This window comes from Pristis pectinata, chromosome 31, assembly GCF_009764475.1.
Source record: "Pristis pectinata isolate sPriPec2 chromosome 31, sPriPec2.1.pri, whole genome shotgun sequence".
Lineage (NCBI taxonomy): Eukaryota > Metazoa > Chordata > Chondrichthyes > Rhinopristiformes > Pristidae > Pristis > Pristis pectinata.
This window is the reverse complement of record NC_067435.1, coordinates 4,649,031-4,669,023: the sequence shown is the minus strand read 5'-3', so window position 1 is coordinate 4,669,023 and position 19,993 is coordinate 4,649,031. Positions and strand designations below refer to the sequence as shown.

Below are 19,993 nucleotides of genomic sequence, written 5' to 3'. Positions count from 1 at the left end.
TGTGTGGGTACAAGTTAACCATTTGACATATTAGAACATGTTTAACTAAGACCACAGAATCCAATTCCTCTGATGTTCTTGGCTTAAGTATTAAACCAAAGTCCTTCCTTTGTCAACATTCCTCCCTCAACACAAGAGATGCTGAAGGAACTTGCGTGTTGCTCCAGATTCCAGCATCTTCAGTCTCTTGTGTCTCCATTCCTCCCCCAACCTTTGCTCCAACAGCTGGTCATTTGTCGCATTTTCTGTTAGTGGGATCTTGCTGCGCACGTAAAGACCCTTGCACTTGCTACACAACCACAGTTACTTCTTAGTGAATGGTTGTCTGTGAAACTCATTGAGATATTTCTGGTGATGTATGAATGAAATACTGTGCATTTTGATTCATTGCTGTTAACCTATTAATCCAGTCAATTTCAGGAAATTGCAACTGACTGCCCAACTTTGAGACTGTTTATCACCTTGTTCAACTATTCCAGTACACCTTGTAAGTGCTGTAAACAATGGTCTCTTTATAAAGTTCACCTGCTGTTATCATAGGGTTATAGTCTTACAGCACAGAAACAGACCCTTTGGCCCAACTCGTCTGTGCTGACCATGCTGGCCAGCGAGCTAGTCCCATCTGCCCGAGTTTGGCCCATTGCCCTCTAAACCTCTCCTATCCATGTACTTATAGATGGCTTTTAAATGTTGCTGATGCGCCCGCCTCAACCACTATTTCTGGCAGCTCATTCTAAATATGCACCTCCCTTTGTGTGAAGAAGCTGCCCCTGATGTCCCTTTTAAATCTCTCACCTCTGATCTTAAATCTATGCCCTCTTGTTTTTAGCACCCCCTCCCTGGGAAAAAGACCCTTTGCTTTCACCCTGTCGAAACCTTCCTTCTTTCATCATATCACCAGCCAGGGTAGGGTAGGTTTACCTGTAGGCAATATAAAGACAGGAGTTGGTGCTGTGTTATAAGTGCTGTGCAGAAGCACAGAGTGGAGGTTAGGCTTAGACTGGGGATGGAATGCTATAAATGGGCCACTCCAAAGCTCCCTCACCTCTGAGTCAGAGGTTGTGGGTTCAGGTCTGGAAACTTGAGCGCATAATCCTAGCCGACGATCCCAGTGCCTGTACTGTGTACGTACAGTGTATGGTTTAGGTGTTTAAATCGAGTGCCCTGCCAAGGGACTAAGAAAGATCACATTGTACTGTCAGAAGAAGAGGGCAACTCTTCCCAGCGGCTCAGTCAACATCTACCCCTCTACCTCTGTCACAGTTATCTTTTGTCCCATTGGTGTTTGTTCAGTCTTGCTGTGCAGACAATTTGGCTGTTGTGTTTCCTGCATTACGTGGGGACTACTGCTGGAAGAGTACCTCATTGTCTGCACAGCATGCTAGAATGAACCGAGAGAGTGAAAAGCACCACATTAATGGAGCAGATGTGAACGAACTCTGAGGCAGAAGGGAAGGAGCACAGCAGGACCCCAGGGAGCTGCAGAGAAAAATATTTCATTTCTTTACATAGTAAATGTGGAACAAACTCATGGTTTATGAGTCAGAAATGAAGGAAGTGATTGCAATTTAATCTCTGGCCTTGGCTAGACCTAATATAAACCTTTCAGCATTTATCAGCACGGTCCAACCTTACCCCTGGATGTGTTCCTGCCCTGTAATAACAACCATTACGCTGCACAATTAGGAGGCGATGTTTTCTGTACAGTGATGCAAACCTCCAATCATGACCCTGGTTATGTTTACAGAACGCTCTCAAACTGGGCCTATGAGTTCGATAAGTGGGCACCATCTGTGTCACGGATCTCTTACAAGGTAATCCCACCTTCAGCTCTGACTCTCGGTGTGCGGGTGTTCTGAGCTAGGCTGGTTATTATTGGGGGCAGAGGAGATGATGTTTTTCCCTGTTCTTCCTCCGCCCAGGGTTCACCCGCTGCTCGAAGGGCCTTTGTTCCCCTGCTCAGAAGTGGGAAGTTCAACGTCTTACTCACCACCTATGAGTACATAATCAAGGACAAGCACGTTCTGGCCAAGGTAAAAGTTTCCTCTCTTTTCTTGAAGACTTCACTTATTCACCTCCACCTCCTGCCAGAGATCTGGACTCAGTGAGCATCTCCACACCCGTCCTCCCGCCAATTTGCCTGTTAGTGTGTGAGCTGTGTCCTCCAGAGTCACACTGCCCCTCCCCACCCAGTCCCCAACCCACTGCCCCTCCCCCACCCACTCCCCAACCCACTGCCCCCTCCCCACCCACTCCCCAACCCCACTGCCCCTCCCCACCCATTACCAATAGAATAGTAGAATATAGATCAGTTACAGATATGGGCGGAGAAATGGCAGATGGAGCGAAAAATCCAGGCAATTATGGTGTTGCACTTGGGGGATCAAATGTAAAGGGAAAGTATACAATTAATGGCAGGATCCTTAACAGCAATGATGTACCAAGGGATCTTGAAGTCCAAGTCCATAGCTCCCTGAAAGTGGCCACACAAGTAAATAGGGTGGTAAAGAAGGTATATGGCATGCTTGCCTTCATTGGTTGGAGCATTGAGTATAAGAGCAAGGAAGTCATGTTACAGCTGTATAAAACCTCGGTGAGGCCGCACTTGGAGTATTGTGTACAATTCTGGTCATCCCATTGCAGGAAGGATGTGGAGGCTTCGGAAAGGGTAGAGAAAAGGTTCACTGGAATTCTGTCTGGATTGGAGGGTATGAGCTATCAGGAGAAGTTGGAAAACTTAGGCTGTTTTCTCTGGAGCACCAGAGGCTGAGGGGAGACCTGATAGAGGTTTATGAAATTATGAGAGGCAGAGATAAACAGTCAGACTCTTTTTTCCAAGTAGAAATGTCAGATACTAGAGGACGTGCATTTAAGGTGAGGGAGGAAAAGTTTGAATGAGATGTGTGGCGCAAGTTTTTTTGCACACAGAGGGTGGTGGGTGCCTGGAACGTGCTGCCAGGGACGTTGGTGGAAGCAGATACAATAGTGGTGTTTAAGAGGCTTTTAGATGGACACATGAATATGCGGGGAATAGAAGGACTTGGATCATGTGCAGGCAGAAGAGATTTAGTTTAATTTAGCATCGTGTTCAGTACAGACATCGTGTGCCAAATCTGACAGCTCATTTCACCAGCCTGTCTCTGTCCTTGAGAGCCCTGTTCACATCCTCCTTGCTGCTTACTACATTTTCAAGCTTGTAAACATTGAAATTATGCCAGTACATTGAAGATCTGTTCCTCTTTAGAGTCGTTTGCTCTGCTTTCTCCTTGGTCATCCCCCCCATTTCACCAAAGCCGTTTTGCTGACTACAGTAAAACTACAATAACCTGCGATGGAGTTATTCTGAAATTCCAGAGTTTCCTCATCTGGTTCACCAGGGCCTTGTTTCCTGAGCTCCTTTTAAATTCCCTGAGGCCCCGTTTCCCACGCTCCCTTTAAACTCCCTGAGGCCCCATTTCCCACGCTCCCTTTAAACTCACCAAGTTCACCAGAAAATTTATTATACTATTGCGCAACAAGTAGAAAAATAATGAATTGGAAGTGTATTGGGCAAGTAAAAGGAGTAACATCCAACCGTTTAGAATATTTGCCTTCCCAGCACCAATTAAGACCTAAACCACTGGATTATCGGAGTTTTACTGTGTTTCAGGAAGGTTCTTCTCCTCCCTCAGATCCGTTGGAAGTACATGATCGTGGACGAGGGTCACCGGATGAAGAACCATCACTGTAAGCTGACACAGGTGCTGAACACACATTATGTGGCTCCACGTCGCCTCCTACTGACTGGCACCCCGCTGCAGAACAAGCTCCCCGAGCTGTGGGCGCTCCTCAACTTCCTGCTGCCCACCATTTTCAAAAGCTGCAACACGTTTGAACAGTGGTTCAATGCCCCCTTCGCCATGACGGGGGAGAAGGTATGTCAGTGAGGGGGTTGGGGTGGTTGGAGGCGGTATGAGGCCAGGGTTAGCATCACACCCAAGGCGATCACAGATCTGGATCTGGTCAAACTTGCATCCGTTTCTGTTCATCTCACTTTAAGAAGGAGGCGAGGGCCAGAAGAGATTTACTGACACAATTCCAGGGAAGAAGGATCTCAGCTCCAGAATTAGGATGAAGAAGCTGGGGTTGTTCTCCTTGGAGCAAAGAAGGTTGAGAGGAGGTTTGACAGAGGTGGACAAGTTCGTGGCTGGTTTGGAGAGGGGGGGAAAAGAGGAAACTGCTCCCATGAGTGGATGGTTCAAGGGCCAATTCTGGACAATAGATACAAGGGAAAATGTGAGGAAGACTTTTCTATTCAGATAGTATTGATTATCTGGAACTCACTGCATGTAGGGGTGGTGGAAACAGAAGCAATTGGTGCTTTGAGAAGGGAGTTAGACACTGGAGAGAGAATGAGTTGCTTTGTTGTGGGGCAAGAGTAGTCAACCAACTCTTTCAAATCCTTAGAAGACCAAAGAGACTGCAGATGCTGGAATCTGGCACAAAAAAAAAGAGATGTGCATCCCTTTTCAAATGCTGGTTGAGCTGCCTCCATCGTGTTTAACATCTGTTGTGTCCAACATCCATTGTGTCTAACATCTGTTGGTGTCACACAGGTGGATTTAAATGAGGAGGAAACCATTCTGATCATCCGACGCTTACACAAGGTTCTGCGCCCCTTTCTGCTGAGGCGATTGAAAAAGGAAGTGGAAGCACAGCTTCCTGAGAAGGTAACGAGCTCTTCCGCAGTGTGAAGTGAAGGACAAGTGGTTTAAAGACCGATGGGAATATACATTGGGTCTTGGGGGAAGGGAGGGGCAAATGAACTCAGTTTTCTTGGGGTTTCAAATGACTGTCAATGTTTCGTTTACTTATTCACCTTTCAAGATGTGGGCATCATTGACAACGCCCACATTTATTGCCCATCCTTTATTGCCCTTGAACTGACTGCTTGTTGGTCCATTTCAGAGGGCGTTTAAGAGTCAAGTCAAGTTTACTGTCATGTGCACAAGTACGGTGAGGTACAGGTAAAATGAAAAACTTACTTGCAGCAGCATCACAGGCACATAGCATCAGATACACAACATTCACAAGAAAAACATAAATTAAACAAATTGTACACAGTTTTTACAAGAAAACACAATTAGAACAAAAAAAAGTCCATTGTAGTGCAAAGTGGTCATAATGTTTCTGTACTGAGGTAATGATTAAGGTTGTGCAGGTTGGTTCAAGAGCCTACAAGTGCCACAGACACATAGGTACAGATAACATATGGAATATATTATACTTAAATTATACATAAATTATTCAAGACAGTGAAGAGAGAGTAGAAAAAAAGTCACCACAATGCTTGGTCTGGAGTCACGTATAGGCCTGGCTGAGGAAGGATGACTGATTTTCTGTCCTAAAGATGGGTTTCGACAGCAGTCGTCACTGGTTTTCTTCTAAATTTCTAGATCGTTGACTGAATTGAAATTCCCCAGCAGTCATGGTAGGATTTAAACTCAGATCTCTGAATTGTTAGTTTTGGTCCCTGGAATACTGGCCCAGTAACTTAAGCATGTACCACCACCACAGGCACAGTCAGTGGAGTCACAACATTGATAGTATGGCCGGTCTGACCTGAGGAAGATTACCACACAACTAATACCCAATACACTCCAAACAGATTACCTGGGACACCAACTTATTCCATTGATAGATCTAGAATAGTACATTGTAGAACGTGTAACCACCACCCAACAGTGATATTCCCTAATTAATCCTCTCCGCCCCTTACCTCTATGTAACATTTTCTATGGGAGCCACTGCAACCTCACGTGGATGTGATAGAGTTCACCTCACAGTTCCTCTTAACCACCTTCCGTTCCAGTGGAGGATAGACAGATGTTGAAGGGTTTATTCACACCAACTCATTGTGGTGAATCTCCACCACACTGCAATACCTTCAATGTCGTGTGCCACCATCAGCCTCATACAATCCATCTACAGCCATTTTCACAATGTGACATACCTTTTACAGTCAGTGTATAACTCTTCTTGCCTTTTGGACTTACTTGGTTACACCTATTACATTTTTTTTAAATCCCTATCAGAGTCTTCAACAGTTGCAAACACCATCTAGAGCTGAATAACTGCCCAAAGTTACTTGTAAATACACAGAACTGTAGCTGGATTCTCACTGTATTATCAACAGCTGTCCAACCAAGTTATAAAGTGCGATCAAACTTTGAATCAATTGTCACATCACTGCTGCCAATGTCATTAATTCCATGAGGGCCTTATTTACTTCTTATGACATAGAAGGAGACCGTTCAGCCCATCGATTCCACGCCAGCACCCAACAGAGCAATCCCATCATTCTGATTACCCCTCTTTATTTCCCTGTTGCCCTACAACTTCCACATGCTCACTAACTCCCCTTTGAGTCTATTGCCACTTACCTATTCTGCAGGCAATTCCAGTAGCCATTTAACCTACCAGCATGTCTTTGGGATGTGGGTGGAAACTGGAGCACCCAGTGGAAGCCAAATGGTCACAGGGAGAACGTGCAAACTCCACACCGGCAGCACTTGAGATCAGGTTGCTAGAACTGTGAGGCAGCAGCAGTAGTATCATGGCTTGTTAGCTCTCCCCCTTCCAGGGAATGAGGTCCCACATTGCAGCTGAGGGAGCAGAGTGATCTCAGAATGGGCTGATTGTAGAGGCAGGCAACAACGGTTTGCCTTTTTTTCTCTGGGTCACCTCCTGAGCTGTTGTATTCGTAACATGCCGGAAGACCAACATCTGATCTCACCTGACCCCAACATCTTATTGTGGGTTGGTCTCCGATGAGTCAGGACACTGACCCACTCTTGGGTTGACTCTGGCACTCACAGGGTGTACTGGCATTGTGTGTGTTACTACCCATAACGTGTGGGGTGTGTTGATATCCCAGCAATGAATGAGGATACAGGTACCAGAGCTTGAAAGCCCAGACAACCAGGCTCAAGAACAGCTTCTTCCCCACTGCTGTCAGACTCCTGAACCAACCACCTCGTTCACACCCCCTTCCCGGTGGTGCTGCCATGTTATCGGACTTTTAATTCCATCTCTCTCAGTAATCCTGTTATTGTCACTTCAGCATTTCTCTTTGCACTACTTCAGGTTGCACTACTATACTCCTGCACCATTCTGTTGTTTTGCACGTCGCTGTATTTATTGTTGAATTTATCATTACCACGTACACTGTTTACTCTGTGAGCTTCACACAAGCAAGGAATTTCATTGCACCCTGGTGTACATGACAATAATTAATCTGAATCTGAATCGTACCGGCAGCAAGGTCAGATAATCGCTTTCCCTGGTGTTAGTTGTGAGAGAAATATTGGCCAGGAGGCCAGGAAGGATCCCCTGCTCTTCAAAGCAATGTCACTGGATCATTTTCCACTTATCTGAGAGAGTAGATGAGCCCACGAGTTAGTGTCTCACCTGAATGCTTGCACCCCAACCCTAAAGCAGTGGGATTAGTACAGGTGGACATGTTTGATGGACATGATCAGAATCAGATTTATTGTCACTGACTTAGATGACGTGAAATTTATTGTTTTGTGGCGGCAGTACAGTGCAAAGACATAAAATTACTATAAATTACAAAAATAAATAGTGCAAAATTAAAGGAATAACGAGGTAGTATTCATGGGTTCATGGACTGTCAGAAATCTGATGGCGGAGGGGAAGAAGCTGTTCCTGAATCGTTGAGGATCCTGTACCACCTCCCTGATGGTAGTAACGAAAAGAGGACATGTCCCAGATTGGCCAACTGCCTGTTTCTGTGCCATATGACTTTATGTACTAGCTTTACATGTCTTTATACCCACATTATTGGTGTTGGTTTCTTATTGTCACTTGTACCGAGGTACAGTGAAAAACTTGTCTTACATATCGATCGTACAGGTCAATTCATTACTCAGTGCAGTTACATTGAGTTAGTACAGAGTGCATTGAGGTAGTACAGGTAAAAACAATAACAATACAGAGTAAAGTGTCACAGCTACAGAGAAAGTGCAGTGCAATAAGGTGCAAGGTCACAACAAGGTAGGTTGTGAGATCAGAGTCCATCTCATCGTATAAGGACCTGTATACGGAGCGTTGCACCTGCACTGTGTGTGCATACACTTGTGCTGTGTGGGTGCACTCACTTTCAGAGCCTGCATGACAATTACCATTGGAGGGGTGGGAGGTGGGGTGAGTATGAGGAGCTGGATCTGAGAAGAGGGCCTTCCGTGCATCGTGCTGCTACCCCGGTTGAAGTGCTGCTTTGTTCCCCCACAGGTGGAGTACGTCATTAAATGCGACATGTCAGCTCTGCAGAGGGTGCTGTACCGTCACATGCAGGCCAAGGGAGTGCTGCTGACCGATGGCTCGGAGAAGGACAAGAAGGTTTGGGAACCATCCTGTTGTCTGCTGATACTGTCTCCTTCATGGGGGCAGTGGTTGTTAGTTGTGATTACTCTTCAGTGTGGTACATTTAGTTTACCTCCCAGTGTGGGCCTGCCCATCTGTTTGGTAAATGTCTAGCTAATTCTCGTTGAGTCACTTCCATCTGGTGTAGGTTTGCACCAGCTCTTCGTGGCTTTGCAATCTTGGCCCGTAACGATAGAGAGATGTGAAATTCTGTTACACTAGGGCAGGGTGCAAGGAAGCAGGGTTGAAGCAGTCTAGAATGGGATATAAGAATTAGAGATTTCGGGGAGAGAGGGGAGAGTAGCTCTTTTAAACACTGAACTGTGAAATGAATGACATGACAACAAAGCCAACATCATTGACCAACAGTAACAACATGGGAACAAACTCCACGTGGAATGTTGGCAAGTATAATTTGACAGCATTAGTAAGAGACAGGGCAGTTGAATGAATGCTCGATTAAAGTGAGTGGGCTTTATGATGACTTAAAGGAGAAGAAGGTAGGAGAGTGCCAGAGAGATTTAGGGAGGGGATTCAGGAGCTTGGGGTCTGGGCAGCAGAAGACACAGCCGCCAGTTGGTAATGTGAAGATAATCATGGCTGCACAAGAGGCTAGAATTACAGCATTCTCAGAGGTTTGCAAGACTGCAGGAGGTTGGAAAGGTGGGGTGGGAAGAGGCTGTGGGGGGGATCTGAAAAGAAAAATGAGATTTTAAAATTGGAGCAGGAGGCAAATGGGAACCAATGTAGGTAAATGAACATGGGTAACTGAGCTAAGCGGCTGAGGGTAAAGGGAATAAGAAAATGCAAGAAGATTGGCCATGGGATTAGGAGACTGCTCTTGCTGAGGGTAAACTAGATGGGCTGAATGGCATGTTGGTCTGTTTACGAAATTGTACGAGGCTGTCCCACATAGAGTGGAGTCAAGGTGAAGGTTCAATGCTCTTGTTTGCAAACTTTAACTTTGGGGAGACAAAAGTTCTGGCCTTTAATTGGGCAGATGACACGACCTCCAAGAGGAACACCTTTCCTTTGACTTAGCTCTGCGTCACAAGCCGTTTCTGCCGAGGTCAGGTTCCGCCGTTTAACTCTCTGCCAACTTCTCTGCAGGGCAAAGGTGGCACGAAAACTCTCATGAACACCATCATGCAGCTGAGGAAGATTTGCAACCACCCCTACATGTTCCAGCACATCGAGGTAGGTAGCTCAGACCAGGTCCAGTGTCACTGGATGATTGTGGGTGGGTGTGGGGGAGGTGGGGGTGTGGGTGCACCAAAGTGGAGTGCACCTTCTCCTTAAGCCATAAAACCATAAGATATAGGAGCAGAATTGGGCCATTCGGCCCATCGAACCTACTCCGCCTTTCAATCATGGCTGATTTTTTTTCTCAACCCTATTCTCTTGCCTTCTCCCTATCCCCCCTTAACCAATCAAGAACCTATCAATCCCTGCCTTAAATACACCAGTGACTTGGCCTCCACCGCCCTCTGTGGCAACGAATTCCACAGATTCACCACCCTCTGGCTGAAGAAATTCCTCCTCATCTCAGTTCTAAAGGGACGTCCCTTTATTCTGAGGCTGTGCCCTCGGATCCTCGACTCTCCTGCTGATGGATACGTCCTGTCTATGTCCACCATATCCAGGCCTTTCAGTATTGGTAGGTTTCAATGAGATCCCCCCTCATCCTTCTGAACATCAAGTACAGGCCCAGAGTCATCAAACGCTCCTCATATGTTCAGCCTTTCATTCCCGGGATCATTCTTGTGAACCTCCTCTGGACCCCACTCCAGGGCCAGCACATCTTTCCTTTGATCCGAAGCCCAAAAAAATTACCTACAATGTTCCAAATGCAGTCCTGACCAACGCCTTATAAAGCTCCTCCACCCCACCTGGTTACTCTCACTTTACAGGTTCTGTTTAAATGTGTGTTTCTCCCGAAGTCGGGTGAACCATCACACAGAGAGATACAGAGCAGAGATGGGGGAAGGTGGGGGAGGTACACAGGTAGAAGGGAGAAGCCGTGATTCCTGAGCTTAAGGAATTCGGTAGGTTTCAATGAAATCCCCCTTCATCCTTCTAAACTCTAGTGAGTACAGGCCCAGAGACATCTTCTTTGCCCATTCTCCCAACCTGTCCAAGTCCTTCTGCAGACTCCCTGCCTCCTCAACACTACCTGTCCCTCCACCTATCTTTGTATCATCCACAAACTTGGCCACAGAGCCATTAATTCCATAATTGTGTATCTGCCCCCTACCTGTTGAGGCAAGGTCAGGGTTGTATTGAGTCCCAATTTTCCCTGTTCTTGTCTTCTGGGGGAGTGGTTCTGCAGACATTAATAAACCTAAACCAAGTGTCTCTTCTTCATTTGTACATCAGCAGGTTAGGGGACTGCAGAAGGCTTCGTGGACAGTGCCAGCCTTGTCCAAAGTCTCCATGTACACCTGCAGGAGATGTAACTAGAAACGGGCTGAATTCAACCCCCTTCCCCCAACACTACCCTGGTTTCTCCCTCTCAGCACAAGTGCGCTAGGTTGTTGTAATACAGTAACTGGCACGACTGCAGTTGAGGTCAATAAGCTGCTCACACAGAGATTCTGGTGGTTCAGTAGCAGTAACTCTTTGGGGGCAGGGGCTAGTGGAGGGTTTGATTCCAAATTGGGGCTTCTCTCAGCTGGGAAGTGCAGGACAGTTTCCTCAGTATTCATTTTTGTCAGTGTTGTGTTTTGTTTAAAGCCAAGAATGACCACAGACAATCTGTTTGAAAGCAATAGACCAAGGGCTGGTAAATAGGAATGGTGTAGATGGGTACTTGATGGTTAGCATGGAAATGGTGGACCGAATGGCCTGTTCCTGTGCTGATCCACGCGATGATATTTTGCGCAATTGGTCTATTTTGTTAAGGGCATGCACCTCTTTACCTATTGCAGTAGTGTGCCTGCGGGGATCTTAGATTACGGAGGTTTCCAACAAGCCATTCTCTAATTGAGTGTGCATGAGTTTAGTAACCTGTTAGCAGGACCTAGTTAAAGACAGATTCAAACACCCAACCTGTGAATGTGAGTGTTCTGTATTAAAATCATTCTCCAACTCTGCTCTTTGAGCAAGAGGTAGCTGAACAGCCCCACCTCGCTTTCCCATTCATGATTGGGGAGGAGCAGGTCAAACTATGAATATTATGTAGCAATAATACGACCCATCTTTACAGCTTTTGACCAGTGCTTTGCCATTAGTTGGAATCCAATGTTTTTCCTCAGCCAGTTCTAATTCAAAGGGAACCAGACGAGGATGCTAAGGATTCCCACACCAGAAATAAATCCCACGAATCACTGTGCCTGCTAGCACAGTGGGAACAGATTCCCAAACTGCCTCTATAAGGTAATTGGATAAACACTTGAAGGGGAATGAGGTTAGAGTGGGTTTGTGCGACTAACTAGTTCACTTTACAAAAGGAGCAACACACAAGACGCTGGAGGAACTCAGCGGGTCAGGCCAGCATCTGTGGAGGAAATGGAAGATGATGTTTCGGGTTGAGACCTTTCATCTGGACTGGCTGATGAAGGGTCTCAATCTGAAACGTCGACTGTCCATTTCCCTCCACAGATGCTGCCTGACCCGCTGAGTTCCTCCAGCATCTTGTGTGTTGCTCCGGATTTCCAGCAGTCTCTTGTGTCTCACTTTACAAAAGGGTCAGCTTAGATTTAGTTGTCAGAATGCCCTGTGATGTATGATCCTCTTGATTTGGAGTCGAGGAATCTTCTAATGTGATTGGCTATTTAAATCAAAATCATACATCAGTTGATGGAAATCAGATGAAAACCACGATGACGCTGGAGGAACTCAGCAGGCCAGGCAGCATCCATGGAGAAAAGCAGGCAGTCAATGTTTCAGGTCAGCACCCTTCCTCAGGACATAGTTTCTCTAGGTGATGGAAATCCCTGTGTGTGATTGGCTAAAGGTGATGTTGCTTGCATGGTTAAGTGGCCACTGGGATCTTTCCGGGAATTCAGGATATTCCAGTGATTACTTGTGTCCTTTCCATTTCATTTTTTGACACTTTGTCTTTTTTTGATCAGGAATCTTTCTCGGAACACTTGGGATTTACAGGAGGCATGTACAAGGGTAAGTCAGACCCGTCTCCACACACTTGACCACCTGACCTGAGTGAGGTGAATGATCAGTGAATTAGGTGACTCACCAGTCAAGTGGGAACCAGTCTCCCCAGACCAGACTTAAAATTTCGCATGTCAATTGTGTGTGTGAAGCATGAAAAATGTTTTCAACTGAGTCACTAATTGAGTGTGCATGAGTTTAGTAACCTGGCAGCAGGACCTAGTTAAAGACGGATTCAAGCACCCCAACCTGTGAAGATAAAAACTTCATCCTCCGCTGATCTATTTCCCTAAGAATTTATCGGAATGACTCTGACCAGAAGTCGGAAATTCCCCTGGCTTTTAGAGAGATGCAGAAAATCTTACCCATAAGCCAAGCCGTTCTGGGATTCTGTTACAGAGAGCCAGGTGATCTCTGGTTGAGCAGTATTTCAAACAACAGAGAAGTTTCACTTTCTGATAGTCATGGAAAGCAATGGCCTAGAGCTAGGGAGCCTGGACATTGTGATGCTGGCTGCCAGCAGGATTTAGGTGAAGGAAGTCCAAAATCTACTTGGATGATGCAAAAACCAAACTGCTGGAGGAACTCAGTGGGTCAAGCAGGATCTATGGGGGTGAAGGAATAGTCAACATTTCAAGTCGAGACCCTGCTTTAGGACATTGGTAACACTCCTGTGATGTACCTTGAGATGATTGATGAAATTAAGTGCATAAGATCAGGTTGTTGTTGGGTGTAACCTTCTGACTGTAGACACCCTGTGGTGCTCGCAATTATATCAAACCCTCTGAGGCAGGGTCTCGACCTGAAACGTCGACAGTTCCTTTCCTCCTCACAGATGCTGCTCGACCAGCTGAGTTCTTCCAGCAGATTGTTTGTTGCTCCAGATTCCGGCATTTGCGTTCTCTTGTGTCTCCACCTTATTGGACGGTGAAGGCTCATGCCACAGAATTAATGACCAAGGTTCTGAGCCAAGCAGACACCCAGAGACACTAGCACTACCAAAGAAGTAGGTTTGATATGACAGTGAGAACCACAGGATGTCTACAGAGGGCTGCACTCAACAACAGCCTGCCCTTATGTTGTGCACTTAATGTCATCACTCATCTCAAGGTCATCACAGAAGTGTTACCGAACGAAACGTGTCACTGAGGCACATAAAACGACGGCTCAGTGCTGCAGCTGACTCGCAACTCCAGTGCACAGGTTCGATCCTGACCTTGGGTCCTGTGTGTGGAATTTGCACGCTCTCCCATCAACTACACAGGTTTCCCTCGGGTGCTCTGGTTTCTTCCCAAAGCTGTCCTGGGCGGTAGGTTACTTAGCCTCTGTAAATTACCCTAGTGTAGGTTAATTAACTATTGCAAATTACCTTCTAATGTAGGTTAATCAGTTAGTGTAAATTACCCCAAGTGTTGATGGGCAAGTGAGAGAGAATAGGTTACAGGGCAATAAGTGGGCTTGCTTTGTGGGCTAGCATGAACTCACTGGGCTGAATGTCATCAGAAAATGTGAAAGTTAAAAATATGAAAGCACCATCAGGAAAGGTGATCAAGTTTCGGTCAGGTTTTAAGGAGCAGTTTAAAAGAGGCTGGGGGCAGAGTTGGAAAGGGTTGTGGAAGGAATTCCAGAGCTGCTAAAGTCACAGCTGCCAGCGATGGACTGATTAAATTCTGAGATGATTTAGAGCTGGGAACTGGGAGAGTAGAGATACCCTGGAGGATTGGATGGATGGAGGATGTTCCAAGTTGTTGCTAGACAAAAAATTAGTAAATTGGTAAATTGGTTATTATAGTCACGTGTACCAAGTTAAGGTGATAAACTTTGTTTTGCATGCCATCCATACAGATCATTTCATCACATCAGTGCATTGAGGTAGTACAAGGGAAAACAATAACAGAATGCAGAATAAAATGTTACAGTTACAGAGAAAGTGCAGTGCAGGCAGACAATAAGGTGCAAGGCCATAACAGGGTAGATTGTGAGGTCAAGAGCACACCAGTGCCTCTACTTCCTCAGGAGGCTAAAGAAATTCAGAATGTCTCCTTTGACCCTCACCAGTTTTTAGATATGCACCATAGAAAGCATCCTATCCAGATGCCACAGTTTGGTATGGCAACTGCTCTGCCTAAAACTGCAGGGAGTTGTGGACACAGCTCAGCACATCACGGACATCAGCCTCCCCTCCATGGACTCTGTCTACACTTCTCACTGTCTTGGTAAAGCAGCCAACATAATAAGACCCCCACCCACTCCGGACATTCTCTCTTCTCCCCCCTCCCATTGGGCAGAAGATACAGAAGCCTGAAAGCACCTACCACCAGGCTCAAGGACAGCTTCTATCCCGCTGTCATAAGACAATTATCAAAACAAACTTGTAGGTGCTGGAAATTGAAAATAAAGCTAGAAAATGCTGGAAACACTCAGCAGGTCAGACAGCATCTGTGGAGAGAGAAACAGAGTTAAAATTTCAGGTCCAAGACTCTTCATCAGAATGTTTGTCAAAGGATCTTAGACTTCTCTTTCCACAGATGCTGCCTAACCTGCAGAGTGTTTCCAGTATGTTCTGTGTTTACTGGAGGAGCAGATAATGATGGTTATTGAAGTAATGTTTTGGTTGGAAAGCCGCTGTGTGTGGTGGTGGCTGTGCCTGCCAGCATGGTGTTGAGTGGGGATCTTGTTGTTCTCTGACAGAGCTGATCTATACCGAGCCTCAGGGAAGTTCGAACTGCTGGACAGGATTTCTCCCCAAGCTCCGGGCAACCAAACCACAGGGTGCTGCTCTTCTGTCAGATGACCTCGCTGATGACCATCATGGAAGACTACTTTGCATACCGCAGCTTCAAGTACCTGCGGTTGGATGGTGAGTGGTTGGGGCGGCCCTTTAACACTTCCCATCCCAACTAAACTCCCCTTCTGCCTCCGACCATGAAGAAGTAATTTCACACCAACTCCTCAACCCTCCAATGGTGACAGTTCATTCAAGAGGATCGCTACTGATAGGGCCAGTTACAGTGCCAATTAATCACCTGAATAATTCCTCTCCAGTGGGGTAAGTTGTCCCATGGATGACTTGGTTTGTTTGAAATTAACCCGCCTGAATGTCAGACATAGTCAGCCCCCTTTATCATTCATTTCCTCCCCCCGTCGCGAAGTCCCTGAAAAAACATCCCATCTTCTTGCAGCTGCCATTGGGCAGGAGGTACAGAAGCCTGAAGTCCCACACTACCAGGTTCAGGAACAGCTACCTCCCTAAGACCATAAGATATTGGAGTAAAATTAGGCCATTCGGCCCATTAAGACTGCTCTGCCATTCAATCTTTTTTCAACCCCATTCTCCCACCTTCTCCCCGTAACCCTTAACCCCCTTACCAATCAAGAACCCATCAATCTCTGCCTTAACTACACCCAATGACTTGGTCTCCACAGCCCTCTGTGGCAGTGAATTCCACAGATTCACCACCCTCTGGCTAAAGAAATTCCTCCTCATCTCTGTTTCTAAAGGGACGTCCCTTTATTCTGAGGCTGTGCCTCGGATCTTAGACTCTCCTGCTAATGGAAACATCTTCTCCACGTCCACACTATCCAGGCCTTTCAGTATTCGGTAGGTTTCGATGAGATCCCCCCTCATCCTTCTGAACTCCGTCGAGTACAGGCCCAGAGACATCAAACACTCCTCGTATGTTAAGCCCTTCATTCCCAGGATCATTGCCTACAACCATTCTGTTCTTGAACCAACCTGCACAACCATAATTGCTCCCCTAGTATAACAACATATTGACCACTTTGCACTACAGAGAACTTTGTTTTCTTTGTTATAATTGTATTCATTCTTGTATAACTTTGTACAATTTATGCTTAATTTATGTTTTTCTTGTGAATGTTGTGTCTCTAATGCTATGTGCCTGTGATGCTGCTGCAAGTAGGTTTTCCCATTGCATCTGTGCACACATGGACTTGTGCAAATGACAATAAACTCGACTTGATTTTTGTGACCGCGATGGTTAACTGGTCTAAAGTGAATGTTAAGGGCTGGAGCCAGAATTTATCCCCCTCTCTGCTGTTTTCTCAGGTGGACAGCAGAGGGAGCTCCAGGCTTCTCTGTGGTAAAGTTGAGTCAAGTTTACTGTCATGGGCACAGGTGAGGAGCAGGTACAATGAAAAAGTTGCTTGTAGCAGCATCACAGGAACCTAGGTACAGACAACACACAGAATATAAATTATACATAAATTAGGCAGTGAAGAAAAAGACCTTGCAAAACAAGACATTAGTGCAAAAATTCAATTAGAAGTTCAGAGCAGCAAGCAATCTGCTGGAGGAACTCGGCAGGTCAAGCAGCATCTGTGGGAGGAAAGGAATTGTCGATGTTTCGGGTCAAAACCTGCTGAGTTCTTCCAGTAGATTGTTTGTTGCTCCAGATTCCGGCATCTGCAGTCTCTTGTGTCTGTAGAAAAAGTTCGAAGCTGAAACACCTGGCTACACTTCCAGGAGCAGGGCGGGGTGGGATTCCATTCACTCTGACCCCATCCCAAATCTTGGGGGGGGGGCGGGTGGAGGTGGTGAGGTTAATTGCATAATGCAAGGATGATGCTGAGCTGGGTCAGCAGCTTTACAGAGGCACTGGGATCTGGGGATAATTGCCCCATTAGGGGTGGAAACTGTACCAACAGAGACCCCTCACTCTGTGGCAACGCAGTCTTGCGTTCCCAACAAGGATTTTCGTTCCATTTGCACATGTGTGTCCAGTCTGGAAGGGAGTGGCAGTGGCAGGTTTCTGGAGAAAATTGCTCCCCACTTTGAAGTGTGAAGCCCCAGTACCGAGGGATTGGGAAGGCGGACAGGTGAAAGATACCTCCCTAAACGTCTACCCCACCTCTTCCACCCACCCACACCAATAAAGGCGTACAGCATGGCCAAGGTGGAAACAGATTTAACCCTCAAATGGCAATAAATCCACATTGAAAATTCTGCAGCTTATTGTGTGGGGACTCTGCATCTGATGTCCAGGGTTCAGTTCCTGTGCCTATCATCAGTCCCCAAAGCTCCAGGATCCCCCTACGATTTCTCTAATCTCACAGTTTATTCCCTGGATGTTTTATGAGTAACACCACGGCAAATGTTGCAGAAACATTCCTAAAAACAGAGTCTTCTTTTCATTGATAAAAATATTGGAGGTTTATGGGGGGGGGGGGGGGGGGGGGGGTGGTTGGATGAGAAAGCTGCTGACTTGTTGGGACAATTGGCAAAACGAGGTCATGTAACAAGCATCAGGACTACGATAGAGTTGGTCGTCCTACATGAGGAATCTCCCAGCCATGCAAGGACTCAAACAGGAGCAGGAGTAGACCATTCGGCCCCTCAAGCCTGCCCTGCCATTCATCGTGATCATGGCTGATATGCCCCACCACCTCTTCCCTTCCCGGTTCTCCATAGCTCTCAATTCCCTGACCTACCTCCTCTTTAGATGCCTCCAGTGATCTGGTCTCCACAACCCAAGGGTTGCGGAGAATTCCAGAGATTCAACACCCCCTGTAAGTCCAGGCCACTTGAGTTGGGTGGTTCTCCTTGGCAGCCAAAGGAGCCTTGGGCTGAAATGGGTGGTGGCAGTGGGTGGCCCCTTAGAACCCAGCCATAATGAGTAGAATGGTCTTCAGTGCTGTATCAATGTCTCCTTTGCACCTGTCATAGAACCAACCTACCACTGGGTGGTGCCCTCTGCCTTGTTCTGGACATCACCACGTCGAGATCTCAGCTTTGTCAACATGGCTCAGCTAAACTGCCCATCCCTTCTCCTTCTGAGAGAGTGGCTTCATCCTGAAATTCAAAGTTAATTAAGAGCCCTGCATATGTAGGTCCAGGCTGGGTGCAAACGGCAGGAATCCTTCTGCAAGGGTAAACAGTTGGGGTTTTTACAACAGTCAGTTTTAAGCTCACACAAACTTTTTATATTCAGACAGGGTTCAAAATCTCATACCTGCCAAGGTGGGAGTTGAACTTATGTATCCTGAATCTCGGTTGGTAACTTAACCTGGAGACGCGAGACTGCAGATGCCGGAATCTGGAGCAAAAAACATGGTCAGAATGGTCTACGTTTTGGGCCGAGATCCTTCATCAAGGTCTTGATGGTCCTGATGGAAGGTCTCAACGTGAAACGTCAGCTATCCCTCTGCCTCCACAGATGCTGCCTGACCCGCTGGGTTCCTCCAGCAGCTTGTATTTTGGTAACCTAAGTTACCTGACAACATAAGTATCACTGGCTTAGGTGGAAGCCCTTTGTTACCACAGGGTTTTCCCATGGCCCCTGAAGTTCAAAAGGCAGATTGCTCAGCCAGGAGTTTGCACTGTAGCGACCTATCCAAGATGATGGAAGGCTAAGATTCACTCCTCCCATGTGCTGTCTAACAAACTGTTCTCCGCCTCTTCCAGGGACCACCAAATCCGAGGACCGTGGAATGCTCCTGAAGACATTCAACGAACCCAACTCCCATTACTTCATCTTCCTGCTCAGCACCCGGGCCGGAGGCCTGGGTTTGAATCTCCAGGCCGCGGACACTGTTGTCATCTTCGACAGCGACTGGAACCCACACCAGGTGAGCTCTGCAGGAATCCAACGCATGTCCTCCTCCCGCTGTGGGGAGAATTGGCCATCAGAACCCGAGAGGCTGGTCCACAGCAAGAGGAGACCCTTCAACACCATGAGCCTGTTCCCCATTCAGGTTGAGAGCAGTACACCAGAGGAATAGGCCCTTTGCCCACGATGTTTGTGCTGAAGTAATTAAGCTAATCACACCTAGTCCCTTCTGCCTGCACGTGGCCCATATTCCTCCATTCTCTGCACATTCATGTACCCATCTAAGAACCTCTTAAACCCCCCTATCATATCTGCTTCCACCACCTCCCCTGGCAGCGCATTCCAGGCCCCCACCACTCTCTGTGTAAAAAAACTTGCCCCGTACCTCTCATTTGAATTTACCCCCTCTCACCTTAAATGCATGTCTTCCAGTACTAGACATTTCAACCCTGGGAAAAAGATACTGTCTACTCTATCTAGGACTTTCATAATTTTATAAACTTCTATCAGGGCTCCCCTCAGCCTCTGCTGCTCCAGAGAAAACAACCCTAGTTTGTCCAACCTCTCCTTACAGCACCTGCCCGCTAATCCAAACAACATCCTGTCAAATCTTTTCTGCACCTTCTCCATAGCTTCTACGTCCTTCCTATAATGGGGCGACCAGAATTGAATGCAATGTATGTTCATGGGTTGTGGCATTGCTGACCAGTCCAGTGCAGCTAAGATAGATAATTGGTAATTGGTTATTATTGTCACATGTACCGAGATACAGTGCAAAGCTTTTGTTTGCATGCTGTCCAGACAGATCATTCCATGCATAAGTACATCGAGGTAGAACAAAGGAAAAAAAACAACACAGAATGTAGTGTTACAGTTATGGAGAAAGTGCA

The 19,993-nt window shown here is 46.5% G+C and overlaps 1 protein-coding gene across 1 annotated transcript in view; it reads left to right on the top strand.

Moving 5' to 3' along the window:
• Positions 1-19,993, top strand: part of LOC127584887 (transcription activator BRG1-like) — an 81,506-nt gene that overhangs the window by 35,010 nt on the left and 26,503 nt on the right. Inside the window, 11 exon segments of the mRNA XM_052041857.1 lie at positions 1,748-1,814; positions 1,923-2,033; positions 3,672-3,914; positions 4,596-4,709; positions 8,293-8,400; positions 9,535-9,621; positions 12,498-12,547; positions 15,226-15,274; positions 15,276-15,296; positions 15,298-15,394; positions 18,959-19,122. Coding sequence (XP_051897817.1) covers positions 1,748-1,814; positions 1,923-2,033; positions 3,672-3,914; positions 4,596-4,709; positions 8,293-8,400; positions 9,535-9,621; positions 12,498-12,547; positions 15,226-15,274; positions 15,276-15,296; positions 15,298-15,394; positions 18,959-19,122 — 1,111 coding nt within the window.